The sequence below is a fragment of the Dromiciops gliroides genome, chromosome 6, assembly GCF_019393635.1.
Source record: "Dromiciops gliroides isolate mDroGli1 chromosome 6, mDroGli1.pri, whole genome shotgun sequence".
Classification (NCBI taxonomy): domain Eukaryota; kingdom Metazoa; phylum Chordata; class Mammalia; order Microbiotheria; family Microbiotheriidae; genus Dromiciops; species Dromiciops gliroides.
This window is the reverse complement of record NC_057866.1, coordinates 283,739-302,610: the sequence shown is the minus strand read 5'-3', so window position 1 is coordinate 302,610 and position 18,872 is coordinate 283,739. Positions and strand designations below refer to the sequence as shown.

Below are 18,872 nucleotides of genomic sequence, written 5' to 3'. Positions count from 1 at the left end.
TTTTTTTGGTGGGGCAATGAGGGTTAAGTGAGTGTCAAGTGTCTGAGGCTGGATTTGAATTCAGGTCCTCCTGAATCCAGGACCTGTGCTTTATCCACTGGGCCCCCCAGCTGCCCCCCAGACACCGCTTCTTTCCAGAGAATGGGCCCCCAGCCTTCAGCCACAGTCAGACTTCTATCTACACCAGTAGCTGCATCCTGGGCATTCACCAGAGGCCTCCCCCAGGCCAGCTTATCCCAGCAAAAGCTGCTTCTTCCAGTGGGTCCCTCAAAGAAAATGAAAACAAACAGCCCGCAGACCAATGCCTCCTTTATTGTCCCAGCCCCTCCCAGGCCAGCCTCGGCCCCCAAGCCCTAATCTGTGGCTGTGACTGGACAGGTCACCTGGGTCCAGCCACTCCCTTTACCACAAATTGGGTAAGTCCCTTCGGGACCCTGGGGCCACAGCAGCTGTGGCCTCCAGAGATTGGAGGCCCCCTAAAACACCAAAGGATTCCCAAGCATCCCAACACCTAGAAGCCAGGGGCTTTTAGCCCATCTTGATAGCCAGGCTCACCCTGAAGCCCCCAAAGTTCCCCCGGTCCTGGACCCATTCTTAGTGCCTGCTATGCCTGCCCATCACATGAGCATCCAAAACAGCCGCAGGGGGTCGAGGCCACACCTGGGCAGGGCTGAGGGCCGAGAGGCAAGGGCAGAGCCGAGCCAAGGTCGACCCACACAGCCATGGGGGAGGGGTCCCCTCATTAATGCCTCCCCAGATGCCTCTTCGTCTTCGGGTTGTTTAGGGACCCAGGAAATCCTCCTTGCGATAGCCTTTCTGCAAGATGGAGAGGGAGGAATTAATTGCATCGGAAAGCCCGGATGGGTCTCTTCCTGTCCTCCCAGGTTCCCTGCTGTCTTTCCAGCGTGAGGAGGGGCCTCATCTCATTGGGGTATTCTAGGCCCACCCCCCGTCTTGAGCAGAGCACTCACTCACCGCCCGGAAGTCTCGGTGCAGTTTGCTGTACTGCCACATGTTGGCCAAGAGGCTGGAGGCTGCCCGGGAGGACTTCTCGCTGTCGGGCCTGTTGGGGAAGAGAGGAGGGGTCAGCTGGATCTGGCCCATGCGGGAGGACCCGCTTCCCAGCGCTCGGGGCTGGCACTGACCCATCCCGCTTCTTCTTGATGAAGATGAGCTTCCGGAGGCCGTCAAAGTAGAGGAGGTCCCGGGCGGCAATGGGGCTGGCCACCACCAGGTTGTTGAGCACCGCGATGATGTTGACCAGCACGTCTGCTGGAGGAGGCTTTTCCCCAACGCTCCCTGGCAGCTTCTCGATCAGATGACTGACCACTTTGGTGGCTGCCTCCCTCAAGGGCAGAGGGCAGAGGTCAGAGGGCGTCATGCAGCTCCCCCCCTCCCCCCCCCCTCCCCGAGCATTCCTCCCCACTCCCCCAATGACCCCAGCAGCCAGCATGAGTGACAATAAGGCCAGGGCTGGTTGGGTGCAAGGGAACCTGAGGGAGACTCACACATCTCGTCCTTGTTCCTGGCATTCCGAGACAGGTTCCGGATGAGGCCAGTCAGTGAGCGCAGCTGGTGATGGTCAGCTGTCCGTACTCGGTCCAGCAAGGGGTTCAAGATGCGTTCCTGCTCCAGGGCTAGGCGGCTCAGCACGCCTGCCCACTGAGGGGCAAGGAAGGGTTGAGGGTCTGGGGGCTCCTGAGGCTGCTCTGCCCCACCCCTCTCCCACATCAGTTCCTCCCCAGGATAGGATGTTCTGCAGCCCCTGGGCATACCCCCAGGGGCCACCCCCGGCTCCCCAGCGTCTTCTCCCCTCGCCCTCACCCTTCGGTCCCCAGCAGTGATGTTTTGCAGGGCGCCGGCTGCAGCTTCTGTAGTGTGCCTGTTCAGCTCGCACCGCTGAAGGAGTCGGTTGTAAAGACCCACGATCTGGGGACTCCACAGCCACTCGAGCCCCTTGGGGTCTTTGGAGACCTCAGCAAAGGTCAAAGCGTCTGTGGCCAGGGGCAGCTGGGGAGGCGAGGGGGCTGTGAGTCCTAGGACCTAGGTAAGGGGGCCAGCCCCCTTCTCTGCAGTGACCTCCAGCACTCTGTCCTCATTCCTGGCTCTGAGGCTATCTGCCCATGGCCACCACGTCTCCCCAAGGGCCAGTCACCCTCTGCTCTTGGCAATGCCCACTAAGCCGAGCTACTCTTTCTTCCCTTTCACAGATAGACCTGCTGCCTCCCTGGCTTCCTAGCTCCGAGATTATCCAGGACTGCCTCTACCAAACTGGGCAGCCTGGTGGCTCTCTGAGCCTCAGTTTACCTTTCTGTAAAGTGGGTGGGGTTGCTCTGAGGACAGCATCCCACCCACTTTAGTGCACCCCTGTCTCCCCAGCCTCTGAGCTCCTCAGAGAGCTCCCCACACAGGCGAGCCTACCTCCCGCAGCTTCCTGCTTTGGGGGGTGAAGCAGCCAACAACCTCCCCAGGCCGCCCGGCCCCAGCTTCCCCACGGCCTCGGCCCTCCAGCCTCTGAAGCGCTGATGGCGGCATCTCATCATACAGGCGGTAGGAGAGGTTCCGGAGCACACACACAGCATTCTCCACGCTCTGGGGATGTTGGGACAGGTCATGGTCACAGCCACTGCTGGGGAGGCAGGGAGGGGAGGGGAGAGGGAGGGAGGAATGGAGCAGAGAGGGAGGGATGGAGTGGGGGGATGGAGGGAGGAGGGATGGAGTAGGGGGGGAGGGATGGAGTGGGGGAGGATGGAGCCCAGGGAGGGAGGGAGGGGGGAGGGATGGAGTGGGGTGGATGGAGGGGGGAGGGAGGGAGGGAACCGGGGGAGGGGGATGGAGTGGGGGAGGATGGAGCCCAGGGAGGGGGGAGGGATGAAGGGGAGGGGATGAAGGGGGAGGGATGGAGTGGGGGGAATGGAGGGGGGAGGGAGGGATGGAGTAGGGCGTGAGGGATGGAGTGGGGGAGGATGGAGCCCAGGGAGGGAGGGGGGAGGGATGAAGGGGGAGGGATGGATGGAGGAGGGAGGGAGGGAGCCGGGGGAGGGGGGATGGAGCTGGGGGAGGAGGACCAGACCAGGAGTTGGACCCTCATAGGAGGACAGCTTGGCTGGGGGCAGGGATGGGGATGTCCTCCCTGGCTCAGGGCCCACTGACCTTGTCCTCACACTTGCCCACGTCCAGGGCATGGTGGATGTAGGTGACGAGGGCGTCCACCAGGCCGTGGCACTCTCGCATCCTCTGGCGTGTGGCCTGTGAGGCTGAGCTCAGGTTCCTGGGACAGAGAAATCTGAGAATCAGAGGCCCCAGGCCCCTCTGGAGGGAGGAGAGTGAGGCCTGGGATGCTTCCAGGAGGGCTTGGGCATGGGGTGAATAGATGAGTTCTGTCCCCTGATGGCCCCATGGACCCCCTCAAGATGGGCCCCACCAAGGACTAGAGACAAGGAGCCAGGGGCCGGCTCAGGGAGGTCAGTGAGGAACCAGAGGTTCTACGAGGTCTGGGCACCTGAGGAAGCCGGTGGCGTTATAAAAGATTTCGGCCTCTGAGGCGTTCTGCTGGATAAGGGGAGGCCCCCCGGCGCCCGAGAGTGGGCTCAGCACCAGGTCTGTCAGCTGCTCCAGGGTGTCTCGGGCCAGGCGGTCCTTCAGGTGGTCACTGGATGACAGGTTCCACAGAATTCCTGAGGGTCAGAGGTCAGGGGTCAGCAACAGGCTCCCCACCCCCTGGGGACCTGCTACTCTGAGTGAATCCAACACCCTCACCTCAGAAGACTCCAGCCTGCCCCCGCACCCCACCCCCACCCTGAGTCCATTCAGACACATGTGGCCCCATCTGGGCCTCCCCTGCCCCTCTCCCATGGCCCTGAGTCCCCACATCTGGCCCGGCCCCGGTGGGGGCGGGATGGAGGGCCTCAGCCTGACCAGTGACGTTCTTGCGCAGCTCATCGTCCTGTTCCCGCAGTGTCCTCAGCAGCTCGAAGATGCCGTTCTCCTCTACCAGGGCCAGCTTGTTGTCCGCATTGTCATAGATGAGGTTCCGCGTGGCCCCTGTGGCGTGTCTCTGGACCTCCTGGTTGGCGTGGTTGAAGAGTTTCACCAGCTTCGGCACTGCCTGGAGGCTGCGGGCCTGGGGACACAGACCAGGGTCCCGGGTTATGGGGAGCCCCTGGCTGAGGCACAGGCCCCGACGGTCAGGGGACTGGGGCAGGGCAGGCAGGCAGGGACACACACACAGCCTCACCTGCTTCTTGGCAGCTGCATCGCTGTAACACTTGTGCTGAATGTAAGCTGCTCCCAGGACCTGCAGGTTGGGGTCTGAGGCCATGAGGTACTTGACAGCAGAGGGGAGGTCGATGTCATCAAAGCTGTAGGGTAGGAAGAGGCAAGGGAAGGGTCAGCTTCAGGGGCTGGCCCCCCACCCCTGATGCCGGCCCCCAGCCCCGTCACTCCCCCCACCCCTGCCCCCTGCTCCCCAGCCCCATGACTCCCCCCACCCCTGCCCCCTGCTCCCCAGCCCCGTCACTCCCCCCACCCCTGCCCTCTGCTCTCCAGCCCCGTCACTCCCCCCACCCCTGCCCCCCAGCCCTGTGACTCCCCCCACCCTTGCCCCCTGTCCCCCAGACCCTCCCTCCCCCATGTCCTGCTCCTTGGGGCTCACCCACTGCTGAGCCGTTGTAGAGTGCGGTGACCCCCATAGCTGTCCAGGCCCCTCACATCAGGCAGGTGTCCAGAGTCAGCCAGACTAAGGCTGAGGCTGCGGACCGAGGGGGCGCGGGCCACGTGCTCCAGGCCTCCACTAGTTCCCGATGAGGTTGTCCCCCGGCTGCGATGGCTGCTCTGGAAGCGTTGCAGGGTCCGCATAGCAGGGGCTCGGATGGTCCGGCCGGGGGCTCCGTCTGGGGCTTCAGACCAGTCCAGTCCCCCCGTGCGGCCAGAGGCCGAGCTTGCCTGTCGCTCGTAACTGAAGGCCCTGTAGGCCGCTCCTCCTGGAGGCTCCAGCTGCTCAGATACCACACTGTACCGGTCATCCAGGCTTCCCGGGGGGCCCCCCACCAGGCGCAGAGATCTCAGGCTCAGTGTGTCATAGTCAGCCCTGGGGCCAGGGCCCCCACGCTCGTGGTAGGAGACAGGCCGGGAAACTGCCGGCACTGCAGGCTGGGCCCCCACATAGCCCACGGACCCGTAGGTGCTCCCTCCATTGTGCACAGAGCTCAATCTCCGGCCGCAGCTTAGGTCCACGGCAGATCGTGAGGACCAGCCCATCGTTCCGTATGCTGGCTTAGAGATGGGCCGGAAAGTCTATGGGACAGGGGAAGGAGGCGGTGAGGATGGCAGGGGTGAGGGGACATGATGATAGCCCCCCATCTCCACCCCAGGCCTCCTCCCTAACCCTGCCTGGCCCAGAGTGCAAGGAGTTGGGAACAGTACGACATCCCCAGGTCTTGAGGAGGGAGGATGGGGGAGGGCTCACCGAGACCTTGTCCATGCTCATGCCCTGGGAACGGGAGCTGAAGCCAGCACCAGACTGCATTGTGTGGTACTGAGCCCTGGAGACACCTGGGGAAGGGGACAGGGGCTCAGTGGGCAGACAGGTGGGTCACCAGACTGATCCCCCCCCCACACACACCAAGGGCCCTGAGGTCCTTTCCTCTGAAGGACACAGCGGGGGACAGAGAAGAAAGGCCCAGGGTCAGTTCTGGGCACCGTGGTCCAAGAAGGACACTGATAAACTGGGAAGCGGGTGAGGAGCCTGACTGGAGCGGAGAAAGGCCAGGAGCTGTGTCATATGTAAGCAGACTGGAGGACGGGAATCTCAGGGGGCACAGCAGAGGGGCTTGTACTTCGGAACCACCTGGTGGAAGAGAGCTGGGCAGGACCAGCAGGGTGACGGGCTGCCAGTGGGGAAGAGGCTTCCCAGTGGAAGAAACGCGCTTCCAACCAAGGTTGGGTGGCCACAGAATTGTGGCCTGGAGACCTCTTTAGTCCCTGCCGACTGCAGTTCTCTGCTTCTGAGCTGGGAGACCCCAAGGACCTTTTCTCAAACCTCCACCTTCTCGACCCTGCTCCTGCCTTTGACATTATGTATTGCTTTTCTCCTCCCCGGCTCCTCTCCCATCTTAGATTTGCCTCCTCACCATGCATGGAGGTCAGGCCCCCTAACCTCACCCTGTACTAGTCAACAGACATCACTCTCCAGGCATGCCCCTGCCATTGCTGCCACCCCTCCCCTGGGCCTCCCTCCTTTGGCTCCCTTCACAGTCTTGACTTCAACTCGGCCAACTCAGCTGTATGAGATCTACTCCTCAGTGCCTGGCCCTGGTGAGCTTCAGCCATTTAAGGCTGGCCAAATCCCATGGACTGCCTTCTCTCCTTTAGTATTTACTTTCCCCCAATTACATGTAAAAACATTTTTGACATTCACTTTTAAAACTTTGAGTTCCAAATTTTCTCCCTTCCTCCTTCCCCCCGCCCTCAGCAAACAATTGGATGTAGTTTATACATGTGCAGTCATGCAAAACATATTTCCATATTAGTCATGCTGTGAAAGAAGACAGATAAAAGAACCTCAAGAAAAATAAAGTAGAAAAAGTCTGCTTCAATCTGTATTCAGACACCAGCCATTCTCTCTCTGGCATCTGCCTTCTCTCTTCCACCTCCTCCTGGACACAATCACATTCCTGTCCCTTCTTCCCAGCAGAGGACCACATCTATGATCTGAATGAGATGATAGAGCCAGTCCCTGACCCGTCCCATCTCCCCCAGTCCACACTGCAGCTCACCCTTATCACCCCCCATCCCCTCCTTTCTTCTCAGGGAGCTCACCCTTCCATCCCTCCCCATCTGCCAAGAGCTTCCCAGGCCCCTCCCATCCTCCTGCCCCCAGCCTTCAGCCCAGATCTCTCCTCCCTGCCCCAGCATCCGCTTGCTCTTTGGTTCCTTGAAGACTCTGAAAGACTGCTCAGTCTAGGACCTCCTCTCAGCCCCATCCTGAATCTCTCTGTAGCTCCCTCCAGGACACCTGCTCTTCTTTGGTCTCTGACTCTGCTCTTCCTGATTCGGCCCCAGTCTCCTCATCATCTGTCTCCTGCTCCTGGTACCACAGGTGTATCCCAAGGCTCCATCCTGAGCCTTCTCTTATCTTTCCTCACTCCCTCAATGAACTTATTTGCTCCCTTGTGTTCAGTTAGCACATGACTCACAAATCGACATGTCAAGACCCATTGTTCTTCCTGAACTCTGCCTGGCCGGACTTCTCCATCTAGACAGTTCGATGGGAAGAGCCCTGACTCTGGAGTCAGAGACTCGGGTTCAAATCCTGTCTCTGACATTTCCTAGCCAAGTAACTAATCACATCACCTTGCTGGGAACCATTCTCCTCATCTGGAAAATGATGGGGTGAGACTAGATGGCCCTTCCAACTGAACCCACCGTCCCAGGAGCTTCTCAATAATCTCTAACCCAACATGCCCATGTAGAATTCATTTTCTCTCCCTAAGCCCACTGATTCTCCTCGCTGGACACGCCCATACCCCTCCTTTGGGTCATCCTCCTTCTTCCCTTTCCCTCACCTTTCACATCCCATTAGTTGTCAAGTCTCGTTGCTTCTATTCCATCCTCTTGTCCCTCCCCTCCCCAATGCACAAGCTGCCACAACAACCTTTCTAGGGTGCAGGTCCAAGCATGCTTGACATTCTTCAGTGCCTGACCCCATTACACCAATCCTCTAGGAAAAAGCTTCTTCATGTGTGCATCTGAACATGGGGGCCACAGCAAAAGGTTCTGTATACCTGCCTATCTGGGGTCATGTCGGAATTTCTTGGGTGCAAAGGAGTGGGAAAAGTTTCAGAAGCCCTGCTCCAGGAAGAATACAGACTTCTCAGCCTGCTGTTCAAAGTCCCCTGGCCCCATCTGACTCCTCCTGAATTGTCTCCCATTGGTCCCTTACCATACCATTTCCCAGCTAGATGAGGTTTCAGGGCATTGATAGGATCCCAGACCTAGGGTTGAAAGGAAGCTCAGAGGCCCTGGCTGCAGTCCAAGGCTGACATTTTACACACGAGGAAGCTGAGGAGGAGGGAGGTGAAGTGCCCATAGCAAGCATCAGAGGTGGGATTCACACCCAGATCCTCAGTCTGATTCCAGAGCTAGCAGACATCCCCCTCACATTCATTTCTGTCATTTCTCTGAGGCGGACACTCTAACCCTTCTCACCAATCTGCCTCTTAAAACTCGAACCTCCTTCAATGCTGCAGGTGCCACATTTACCCAGAGCCTTGTCTTCCATCTTTCCCAAAGTGGCTGAAACCAAGAGATGGCATTCTCTTGGAGACTGAATTGAGGAACTAGCTGCTGCAGCTAAAATGCTGGGAACAGAGTGACAGCTACAATCTGACGAGAGGGCAGATCTCAAAGGTTCCAGAGGGTGAACAGATTAGATCCCCGGGACTAAAAGGTGACTTAAGGGGAAAATCACATCAGGGATCAGTCAGTCAGTTAGTGCTTCTTAAGCACCTCCTTGAGGCTAGGCATTGTGCTAAGTGCAGGCAGTCCCAGGCTAATGGAAGAGACAACAAGCAAACAAATAGGTACAAACGAGCTCTAGAGGTCAGCAATCATTTATCAAATGCTGTGGGCTAAGCACTGCTAAGACTGGCATTGGAGGGAGGGGAAGTGACCAAGAATGAAATTCTGATGGTACAAAGGGGAATCATTCCAATGAGAAAGAAAACTGGCAGTGGTCTGAAGAGGCTGCTATATGGGGAGCTCACCAGCCAACTAGATTTTGTACAGAAGATGGCAGCAAGAGTGGGTCACAAGAGACAACTATAAAGGTGTGGCATGATCTGGTACAAACGGCATAAGGAATGAGCTGTAGCCACTGATAGAGACCCAGGACAACCAAAGGCTTTGTTTTTCTTTGAGCTCTATTGAAAGAGGAAGGAGAATCAAAGAAGGGATGGGACCTTTGCTCAGGGTGGATGAGGCAGTGACAGTTAACATCAGAGAGGCTCAAGACAGGTTTGTTTCTGTTTCCTCAGACAAGGTGAATAAAAGACCTTTGCACTAGGAATAACTGAACAAAAACGCCTGACAGGGAGCTGCTCCCCAAGATAAGTAAGAAGATAGAGAGTCCTCCCCTGCCTTTGATGGATCCAAGTTCCCTGACCAAGATGCGGGACATCCTTAGCTCCTGAAAGAACTGGCTGATATGAGTGCAGAGCCACTGTCAGTGATATTTGAAAGATCATGGAAAATGGAAGGGGGAGCACAAGGTTAGAGAGGGACAAATGTTGGTTCATCTGTCCAAAAAAGGAAAGAGAACAGTCTGCAAACTAACCATAAGTTAAATGGGCTTGGATTCCTGGAAAGATCCCCAAAAAAGGTCATCAAAGAGAGAGTTGGTCAACATCTAGAAAGGGAAGCAGGAAAAGAATCAACAAAGAACCAACCTGGCTTCAGCGAGCACAGGTTACGCCAGACTAGGCTTGTTTCCGTTTTGGACAGTAGACAAGGGGAATGCTGTTGGTAGAGTTTACCGAGATTTAAGTCTCAAGTTTTTGACAAAGTGTCTCTTACTATTCCTCTGGAAGGGTAGATAAAAAGACAATACAATTCAGTGCATTCTGAAGAGATATGCTGGCTGGACTCAGTGTGTGTCAGTGTGGCACAAAGTCTCCAGTGGAGGGCCCCAGGGATCTCTTCTGGGCCCTGGGCTGATTAACCTTTTTAGCTACAACTTGGAGAAAGGCATAGAGGGCTGGCTCATCCAATCTGCAAGTCACACAAAGCTGGGAGGGATGGCTAATGTCATGAATGAATGGGCAATGAAGTCAGGATCCAAGAAGTTCCTGTGGGCTAGTTCTAAATTTGATGCAATAGATTCAAGAGGGAAAAATTAAAAGTCTTGCCCTTGGCTCCACAAAATAAGCTGCCCAAGTCTAAGGTGGCAGAGCATGGTTAAGCAGCAGCTTCTCTGGAAAAGATCTGGGGGGCTTAGTGGCTCCCAGATTCACCATGAATCCTTCCTGGGATCTTGAGCCCCATGTAGAGGGGTGTGAGGAGGCAGTAGTGCCTCCATTCCCTGCTCCAGCCAAACCTTTCCCAGAGGACTGTGTTCTGCCTTGGAGGCCACATTTTAGGTAGCATTCCCAGAGGAAGGCAACCAGCATGGGAAGATGCCCTGAGTCCTTGTCCTGGGGATGCTTGGAGGGGGGAGCCATGGGGCAGATTTCGGCTCCGTCTCGGGACATAACCATGCACGGTGTCCCTGAATGCACTGGGTGGTTCCTTTGGAGGACTTGGGGCAAGTGCTGTATGCCCAATGGTCAGGTGTGCAGTGGGCTGGGCTGGGCACCATGCTCCTGAGGTCCCTTCCTGATTCCAGGATTCTGGGGGTAGATGGAGAGATGGTGAGAAGGTGGCCAGAATGAGTGGAAGGTGGAACACTCAGGAGTGGATGCAAGGCAGTCTCCTGCCCTTAGAGCTGGAAGCCAGTCCCCCCTGGCCTCAGCTGCTGCACCTAGCCCAATGGAGAATTGGCTAGAGCAAGGCTGATGGTAGCTAGCATTTATACAGACTTTAATTCTACAAATAACTGTGTCTGGGCTCTGACCCTTCCCTGCTCCCTCCCCAACCCCACTGGGGGGCTCTCAGGGTTTTGGGAGATCATTTGCCCCCTTTTCCTCCCTGCCCTGTGTCTCCTCCTCACTCTCCTCTCCACACTCCAGGGGGCAGAGGCTGTTCTGTTTTTGTCCTGGGATGCCTGGCACAAGGCACACACTTCACAAGTGTTTGGTGAGTCTACTGGGATGGAAAGAGAGAAGGGAAAGAAGATGCATTTCAATAGAGCTCACTGTGTTCCCAGCACTGTGCTAAGAAGGATGGGCGCATCAGGAGCAGGTGAGGTGACCATGAGCTGGCAGCCGAGCTAGGGAGATAGAGGCACCTATCAGGGAAGGGCAGTGGTAGGCTCTGGCCTGGGCCCTGACACCCACTAATACAAAGGGGCTGGAGTAAGGAGGGGGGTGTGGGCCCTTTCCATGCCTTCTGAGTGGCTGATCTTGGCGGGAGGAAGGTGCTGATGCCACCAGGGATTGCTTCCCCAGCTATTCCATCTGGGGGGGCCACAGGGCTGGCACTCAAGGGGACTGTGATGAGAGCTAGGCTGGCTGGTTCCCATCCTCACTGGCAAAGAGGAGGAATTTTTGGAGTTCCCAAGGGGGCCAACGATGCTGGGGGAGCTTCCTCATTGGTGGATCGCCTATAGCCAGCTCCTCTGATGCCTTTGCCCCCGCCCCCCCCACAATGCCTGGTCAGAGAGAGATCAACCACCTCCAGGGGTAAACACACCCCCTTCCTCACCCACACAGGCCTTCCCATCCCCCAGGCCCCCTTGCCAGCCCAATTTAATGAGGCTTCATGGGTGGGGAGATTAACCCCTTGACGCCAGGGAGGCTCCGCCAGGGTGGGACACACCCCCATCTTTGGGCTCCCTGCACACCCCCTCCCCCCAAATTATAATCATCCTCCTAATTGTCAGGGCTGGCCATGGGTGGCCATCTCTGATGCATTTTGTAAACTGTAATTAGTGCCCATATTTGGCTGCCTCCTTCCTGCCCCCCCCCCCTCCAAACTGTGATGGCTGAAGGAGGAGGAGGAGGAGGAGGACCCTGGAGGCTTACAGCCCTCTCCTCAAGGCCTGGTTCTCCAGGGTCCTGCTGCCCTCCACCAGCCCTGTCTGTCGGTTTTCCTAATAGCAGCACAGCCCCTGGCTCCCTCCCTTCCCCAGTAAGGTTCTGTGGAGTGCATGAGGGAAGGAGATCTCTGCTGGGGTGGCCCCCCCAGCCCCCTCTTTCTCAGGGCAGGGAGGGGTGTCTCTGCTCCTGACAGGTCTCTGAGTGGGCTTAAAGACTTGGCTTGGTTTAGCCCCCTTGAGTGGTGTCACCCTATCCACAATTGTCCCTAGACTAGGGGCTTCCTCTGGGATTCCTCTGGGGCACTGCTCCCAAAGGACCCCCACGTTTGGAGCAAAGCCCCTTCTGGCTTCCTTTCCTCTCAAAGACTTGGGCCAGACAATCTCCCCTTTCTCCCCAACCAGACACCGGGGCTGTCACCTCCTGTGTGTCTTAGGGAGAGGTTTTTAGGAAGAACTGACTCAGGGACCCCCGAGGGTGGGGCTAGGGATCCCCAAGCTGAGTCAATCCAAGGCCTGCCAGTGAGTCAGGGAACAAGCCTGGAGTCTGGGCACAGCCCGAACGCCTTCACCTGAGAATAGCTACCCGCCCGCCTCTGCAGCTGGTGGCTCTCACTCCCCTCCCTGCGGCCGCCCTGCCTCAGCCCAGCAGGCCCAACTTGGGTCCCTGATGCCCCCTCCTCTTCCTCCTGGGCAGCAGGTACCTCTCCCCCCTCCTGGGTAGTGGGTACCTCTGGAGCTGTCTAGGCCTGTGCTGGTTGCTGAATCCGTCAGGGGACCGGCCGGAGAGCCATTGATCCTCGAAGGCTGACCCAGCTGGAGCATCCTGGCCCGGACCTGCTCCTGCACCCGGGCCACCTTCAGCCGCTCCCTCTCTGCCTCTATGGCCTCCTTGTTCCTCTGGTCCAACTGCAAGTCAGAGGGCAGGGCTAGGGAGCAGACCCCAGCCTCGGGCTGCAGGGCAGAAAGCAGGAAATTACTGTCCTGCATCGTGGCAGAAGCAGGACCTGCCTGGGCCTCCAACTGGGGCCCGGCCTGGGAGCTAGGTCCGGGGGTTTAGCAGGGCTCTGGCCGGACCACTCTGTCCTGCATGGTCCTCTACCCGGTCCTGGGCCAGTGGCTCGGTCAGTTCAGTTCCTAGCAGTCCCTGCCAGCCGGCCAGCCAGCCTCACCCTGGGAGACTGGGAGACAGCAGACACGCCCAGGCCTGAGCTCACCTGGGGGCGGGGATACCTGGGGGTAGGCTAGGGAGGGAGGAGCCACCAGCCTCCTTAAGGTGGAATTCCTGGGGAAGGAATAGGCCCTGCCCAGCCCCCAGGTCCCAGGGGCCCTAACCCTCAGCTGCCACCCTGGTACTCCCAGACCTTTGGGTGGGTGGGGGGGGAAGACAGGCCCTCCGCACCTGAAGGCGGAGCCATAAGGAGCTGTTGGAGGCCAGTGGGGTAGCCTATCTTGAAGGCTGTGGGGAAAGGAAGGGAGGGACTGAGGCCCAGGGAGGTCCCAGGTCAGGATCTGGGCTGGGACGCTGCTGGGACTGGACTGGGCAGGATGGGAGGTGCCCAGTGATTATAGTTGTTGCTCTTGGGGATGGTGGGAAGGGTGCTGACTGGGCCTTCCTATTCACCCAATGCTTTCCTAAGGGCTCCGCTGTGGGCCCAACCTAGCCTGGCATCTCTCCAGGGTGCCTCCCTCTGCTGGGCAGGAGATTGGCCCAGGCCCAAGTGTAGGTCAGAAGAGAGGAGGTGGGGGTCAGTCGCCTCCTTCCCCCGTTTGGGCACCTTGTAAAATGGTGGGTCCCATGGGAGATCAGACCGGGATGTGGGGCTGAGGGTCCAAAGGCTCCCAGAGTGGAGAATGGGCTGAGGGTGGGGGAGGGGGGATTGAGGCTGCAATAACACTGGTTCTTGGGGTTCATTGTATCCCTTATTCCCATCCTTTTCTCTCCTACAGTCTCCATCTGTTCTACCAATTTGGGGATGCCCTTCTCCAAGGCTCTCCTTGGAAGCCCGGCCTCTATTGAAAATGGCCGTGGTTTGGGCCATCCATCTTAGGCAACCCAGGTCTGGGGGTTGGGGAGGTGAGGAGCATGTTCCCTCCAGGGGCCCAGTCTCCTGGCTCATGGTGTGTGTGTGTGTGCAGTGACAGGCCTGGGCAAGCTTGGGGGGGCTCTGGAATTCTGATCTGAGGCTCAGAGAGGAGGCCTCTCCACCTAGACCCATGCCCCACCTCCACATTGGTTGGTGCCAGCGCTGCTGCTGCTGCTGCTTTTGCTCCTGCATGTGACGTGGGCATAGGGTGGGAGGAGCAGGTGGTGACTCACCGGGAGCAGCAGAGCACAAGTCCACACTAGCAGGGGTGGGGCGGGCGGAGCCCAGGCTGCTGGAACCTGGCATTTCAGGCACCAGAAATACACCGGAGCTGCCCCTTCCCATTTGGGGAGAGGGCTGGGCCTTCCTGGCTACTGCCAGAGACCCCAGAGTTACAGAGGGGTTTGCATTCTGAGGCTCAGTCAATCAAAGAATGCCACAGCTGTTGGGCGCAGGCACTACCTTCATCTCTCAGCCTCAGTTTCCTCATCTATAAAATGCTGTTGACACTACCTGCTGGATCTACCTCTTAGGGTTGGCATGAGATTCAAGTGAGGAAGGAGCCCGAGTGAACAACTACCCCAGACTCAGAGACTAGGGAAAGGGCCAGCCCAAGGTCAGAGCTGACCCTTCGCGGCAGCCTCCCTGACTTTCTGGGCCCAGGGGCTTCTGCTGCAAGCCCGGATGGTCCTTCCATTCTTCCCACCCTCCCCAGCACCTGTGACTCTCCTATGCCCAGCTCAGGCATCCCTGGGTGGACTTGGCTCCCATCCCCTGTCAGTCATTCCCCTCTCCAATCTGTGGTCCTATGCCCAGGCTCTCTGCCAATGACTCAGGGCCCCTACTGACCCTCTCTGGCCCCAGCCCCAGCCCTTATATGCCCCACTTTAGCCTAGCATGGAATGGGGGAAAGATGGGGGCTGGGAGGAGGTTGGCGGCAGGTCAGCGGAGGCAGAGACCTACATTGTCCATCTTGCGAAATCTGCTCATCTCTTTGTCCATCCTTGGGCGGGAGAGCATCCAGGTCCCTCAGCTCCTCTCCTGAGCCAGCCCCAGCTGGAGATCCAGGTCTCTCCTGTTGCTTGGACTGTGGGGGGATCCAGCAGCTCTGGGAACGCCCTTTGCCTTCCCCTTCCTTGCTGATCCAACCAGTGCTTCCATCAGAGACTTTGTGTTTCTGGTGGAAAAAAGTCCTGGAGACAAGTTTGTGCGGAGCTGCAGTTCTCTGGGAGAACCACAGCCTGCCCTCCTGGCACCATCCACACCTTGCCAACCTCGATTGGGTGGATCCTGCATGGCTTTGGGTTGGGTCTCCTCCCACCCAGAGAATCCAGGAAAACTGGAGCCTAGGGCTGAGTGCGGGGAGGGAGGGCATTGGGGACCTCTCCCGGAACCCCACTCAGGGGACCTCACACACACTCAGCCTCTGGAGCTCAGGGCCCTGCGGGCTGACACGACAGCTCCAGGTGGAAGGAGCTGGGGAGGGGTGGGGTCAAGCGCCTGCTGGGGGTCTCCCTGGGTTATGGACAGCCTGGGCAGGACTGCTGCAGGGCTAACCTTGGGATCTTCAAAAGGACAGAAAAGGCCCAAGCTCCAAGGCGGTTCTAGAGGATGCTGGGAAAGGACTGGTTCGTGACACTCGCAGAGGGCAGAGGTGAGTCTTTGGCGAAAACAGGTCCTACCGGATGAACCACATCTCCCTTTGGGATGAGCCCGCCAGACTGGTAGAACAGCAGCAAAATGCCGGGGAGTCACTCTGCCAGGATTTCAGCAAAGAATCTGATGGTCTCTTGTGGAGGCAGAAGGTTGACAGAGTCAGCTGCCTGGGTGGACTGCCCAGGGTCCTTAACCCTGTAGAACTGGCAGTTCTCACCAGACCACAGCAAAGGCTCAAGAAATCCCACAAGAACCTGCAGTGAGTGACTTCCTCCACCCCAGCCCTGCTCCAGAAGCCTGATGGGGCTGCCAGTGTCAACATGGAGTAAGGAAGGGAATAAACGCCTGTAAAGTTCCTACTGTGTGCTGGGCCTGCACCAATGTCAGGCAGGGAAGAGAACAAACATTTGTTAAGTGCCTACTGTGTGCCAGGCATTGTACTAAGTGCTCTCATTTGATCCTCACAACCATCCTGGGAGTTGTATTCTTTCCATTTTATAGTTGAGGAAACTGAGGCAAACAGAAGTTGTGACTCACCCATGGTCACAGAGCTATCATGCAGGTCTTCCTAGTTCCAGGCCCAGCACTCTAACACTGAGCCACCATCCTCTGATTATCCTCCCAGTATCATGAGAGATGGTCCAGGAACATGTCACCCATGAGGTTTTGTATCTAAGGGCAACAAGAGCAGAAGACTCCCCAAAGAAAGCCCCAGAGTAGGGACCTCAGAATCAGGAAGAGGCAGAAACCAGGGTGGTGGGATAGCACTCAGATGGAGTGACCTCAAGCCCTCTGCTGAGATGCCAGAGAGGGCCCTGAAGATCCAGGAGGTGGAAGACCAACCCAGGGACCTGGGGACCAGCTAGGGCTGACCACCCCAACCAAAAGCCGAGCAGGGGATGGAGCCTGACCCTGCACAAAAGTCCCACTCAGGAACTAAAGCCAGAGAGAGGAGAAGTGAAGGAAACCCTGACCAATATATTTTAAGTATTTTAGATCTAAAGATTCCCTCCAAAGAAGGAGAGAGGGACTTCGTAAGAACTGTAAGCAGAGACTCAAAGAGAAAAAGTGGATTCTTCACAAGGCCTACATGAATAGTGAGGAGAAATTAAATGAAATACAAAATTAAACCAGTGTTGGAAGAAAGAATTGGAAGAAAAAACTAGCTTAGGACAGAAAATAGAAAATCTGAACAAAGAAATGGACTGAAATGAAAGAAATGAAAACTAGAATAGATCCAACAGAAATCAAAGACTCCTGGAAGCAGAAAAAAACTCAACTATATCAAAATAAAAAAAAATTTACAAATAGAAGAAAATGTAAGATATCTGTTATTAAAAAAAACAACTAACCTGGAAAACAGGTCTAGGAGAGGTGATTCATAAACAAATTGATTCATATGTGAAAATTGCCTGTTTGCTCTATTAGTTCTGATCTGTTAAAAAAAAAAAGGCAAATTATAGATAGAAAGAATCCATCAAACCCAAAAGTCCTTGTGTCAAAGAAAAGAAAAACCCTGCAAACATCCAGAAAGAAGTTCTTCAAGTGACAAGGAACTAGAGTCAGGATCACTAAAGAACTGGCAGCTTTTGCCATAAATGCAAGGAAATGCTGGAATATAATATTCCAAAAAGCAGAAGAAAAATGGGGCTAGAAACAAAGAATAACTCATCCTGAAAAAGTAAGTTTAATCTTAAATGTAAAAAAAATGGATCATTAATGGAATTCAATTTTTCAGGCATATACAGTGAAAAGACAGGAGCTGTGGGCAGGAACTATGAAATGCAATCACATCCAGAGAAACCTAGAAAGGTAACTTTAATTGCGTCGTTGGAAGGAACTGTATAATGATGTGGTGCTACCATCGCCACTTTAATGGTATTGCAGTAGATATTGAGAGTACTAAAGGCCATTGTTGGAGTTAAATAAGAGGGGGAGAACCTAGTGTTACTTCTATTCTGAGGATCTGAAAAGAGGAGAGAAGGGAGAGTGAGAACAGAGAGGAGTCAGAGGAGAGTGAAAGTCCATGTGATGTGTGAATAGAAGAGAATAGAAATGTAGAGGAAGCAGGGAGCGGATCAGCACTAGATGGCAGAAAAGGACCCTCAACGGAGAGTCGTGTACTCCACCCCCCACACACATCCACCACACACACACACACACACATGAATTTTCTGTAGAAATGCACCAAACTCAACAGGAAATAAGTGGGGATGGTGGGGATGATTAAAGGAAGACAACGTTGGAAGGAAGAGTCACAAGTAAAACAAACTTCCTAAAGCTGAAGGGGGTGGGGGAGAAAAATAAAGAACCAGGATCTCCGTCAGAGGGGGAGGGCACTTGATGTCACTTCCTAGACAACCTGGCCATGGCTGAACCAAAGGTGATGGTGATGAAGACGTGCCGAGAGTGTCTGCTGTGATGGGCACTGTGCTAAAGGATTTACAAATATCCTCTCATTTTATCCTTAGAAACAGCCTGGGTGGGGGCAGCTAGGGGGCGCAGTGGATAAAACACTGGTCCTGGATTCCGGAGGACCTGAGTTCAAATCTGACCTTAAACACTTGACATTAGCTGTGTGATCCTGGGCAAGTCACTTAACCCCCATTGCCCTGCAAAATAATAATAATAATAATAATAATAATAATAATAATAATAATAATAATAATAATAATAGAAACAGCCTGGGAGGTAGGTGCTAGTAACCCTATTTTAGAGATGCAGAAACAAAAGTCAAGTCCACACTGAAGCATGCATAGACATTGTGCATCTGGCTTCCTTGGTGAGATGAAGGCCATCTGATTTGTTTTGGAGGTATTCAAAAGGCCTGTCAGCATCAACTACCTCCTCTTTTGCCTCAGTCATCCTTAGGGGTTCTCAGGAAGACCCTCGTGACTCTAAAACCCAGAACTGAGTGTTTGATCTTTGGTGGCAGTGGTGACTCTGTTTTAGGGGGAGGGAGTAGCTTTGAAAGGTTGGGAGACTGAGCCAGAGGAATCTGAGTCTAATTCTAGGTCAGGTTTTGCAGTCAACACAAACTCAATCCCCAGAGGAACCAAGAGCCCCCTTTAGGAGTGATGATTAGGGCCCCAGCCCAAAAATGGCTGAGAAATGCTTCACTGGGTTGTGAGCCCGGACTGTTGCTGTGCAGGAACTGAGCCAGGTTTTGAGGCTACGCCACCCTAGACCAAGGTGCTGGAAGAGACCCTCACCCTGAGGCTGACATTAGTAGCTGTTCCAGTGAAACTCCTAGGAGGAGCTGTCCAATCAGAAGAAGGGGCTCAGGGGCAGAGATGCTGTGTATGACCCCCGCACTTTGCCCAGAGTTTGTGCTTAAGGAGTGCTCCATTTATTTGTTTAGGAAAAAAAGAGGACCACACAAACATTTCTTAATGTACCAGAGAGAAGGAAATTCAGAAAGAAGTACAGACAAAGAGGAC

At 55.7% G+C, this 18,872-nt stretch overlaps 1 protein-coding gene and 1 long non-coding RNA gene across 5 annotated transcripts; one reads left to right on the top strand and one right to left on the bottom strand.

Annotated features, from left to right (window-relative positions):
• Nucleotides 1-309: 309 nt before the first annotated feature.
• On the bottom strand, nt 310-14,928 carry PKP3 (plakophilin 3). Of its 4 annotated transcripts, XM_043969709.1 has the most exons (14): nt 14,740-14,928; nt 12,421-12,643; nt 5,468-5,553; nt 4,655-5,295; nt 4,238-4,361; nt 3,919-4,123; nt 3,503-3,677; nt 3,154-3,271; nt 2,422-2,592; nt 1,825-2,010; nt 1,509-1,662; nt 1,146-1,338; nt 976-1,063; nt 310-816 (listed from the first exon to the last, which is right to left on the bottom strand). In XM_043969709.1, exons 1-14 carry the CDS (start codon nt 14,794-14,796, stop codon nt 781-783), a joined length of 2,457 nt encoding a protein of 818 aa, XP_043825644.1. In that variant the 5' UTR covers nt 14,797-14,928; the 3' UTR covers nt 310-780. The 4 variants fall into 4 exon arrangements, with proteins under 4 accessions (XP_043825644.1, XP_043825643.1, XP_043825646.1 ...); XM_043969708.1 differs by having other exon boundaries at nt 3,919-4,361; XM_043969711.1 differs by lacking the exons at nt 12,421-12,643; nt 14,740-14,928 and adding an exon at nt 7,016-7,230 and having other exon boundaries at nt 3,919-4,361.
• On the top strand, nt 7,797-10,845 carry LOC122730553. The gene is made up of 3 exons (XR_006353518.1): nt 7,797-8,449; nt 9,036-9,269; nt 10,725-10,845. It is a non-coding gene; the product is annotated as an uncharacterized LOC122730553 (long non-coding RNA).
• Nucleotides 14,929-18,872: the final 3,944 nt, after the last annotated feature.

Bases quoted from the DNA above. Each gene is read 5' to 3' on its own strand.
- PKP3 (XM_043969708.1), bottom strand. From the start codon at position 14,796: ATGCTCTCCCGCCCAAGGATGGACAAAGAGATGAGCAGATTTCGCAAG. The intron at 12,644-14,739 runs GTAGGTCTCTGC...TCTGCCCTGCAG, and splicing joins GATTTCGCAAGATGGACAAT to CCCGAGGCTGGGGTCTGCTC. The intron at 1,663-1,824 runs GTGAGGGCGAGG...CTTGCCCCTCAG, and splicing joins TCACTGCTGGGGACCGAAGG to TGGGCAGGCGTGCTGAGCCG.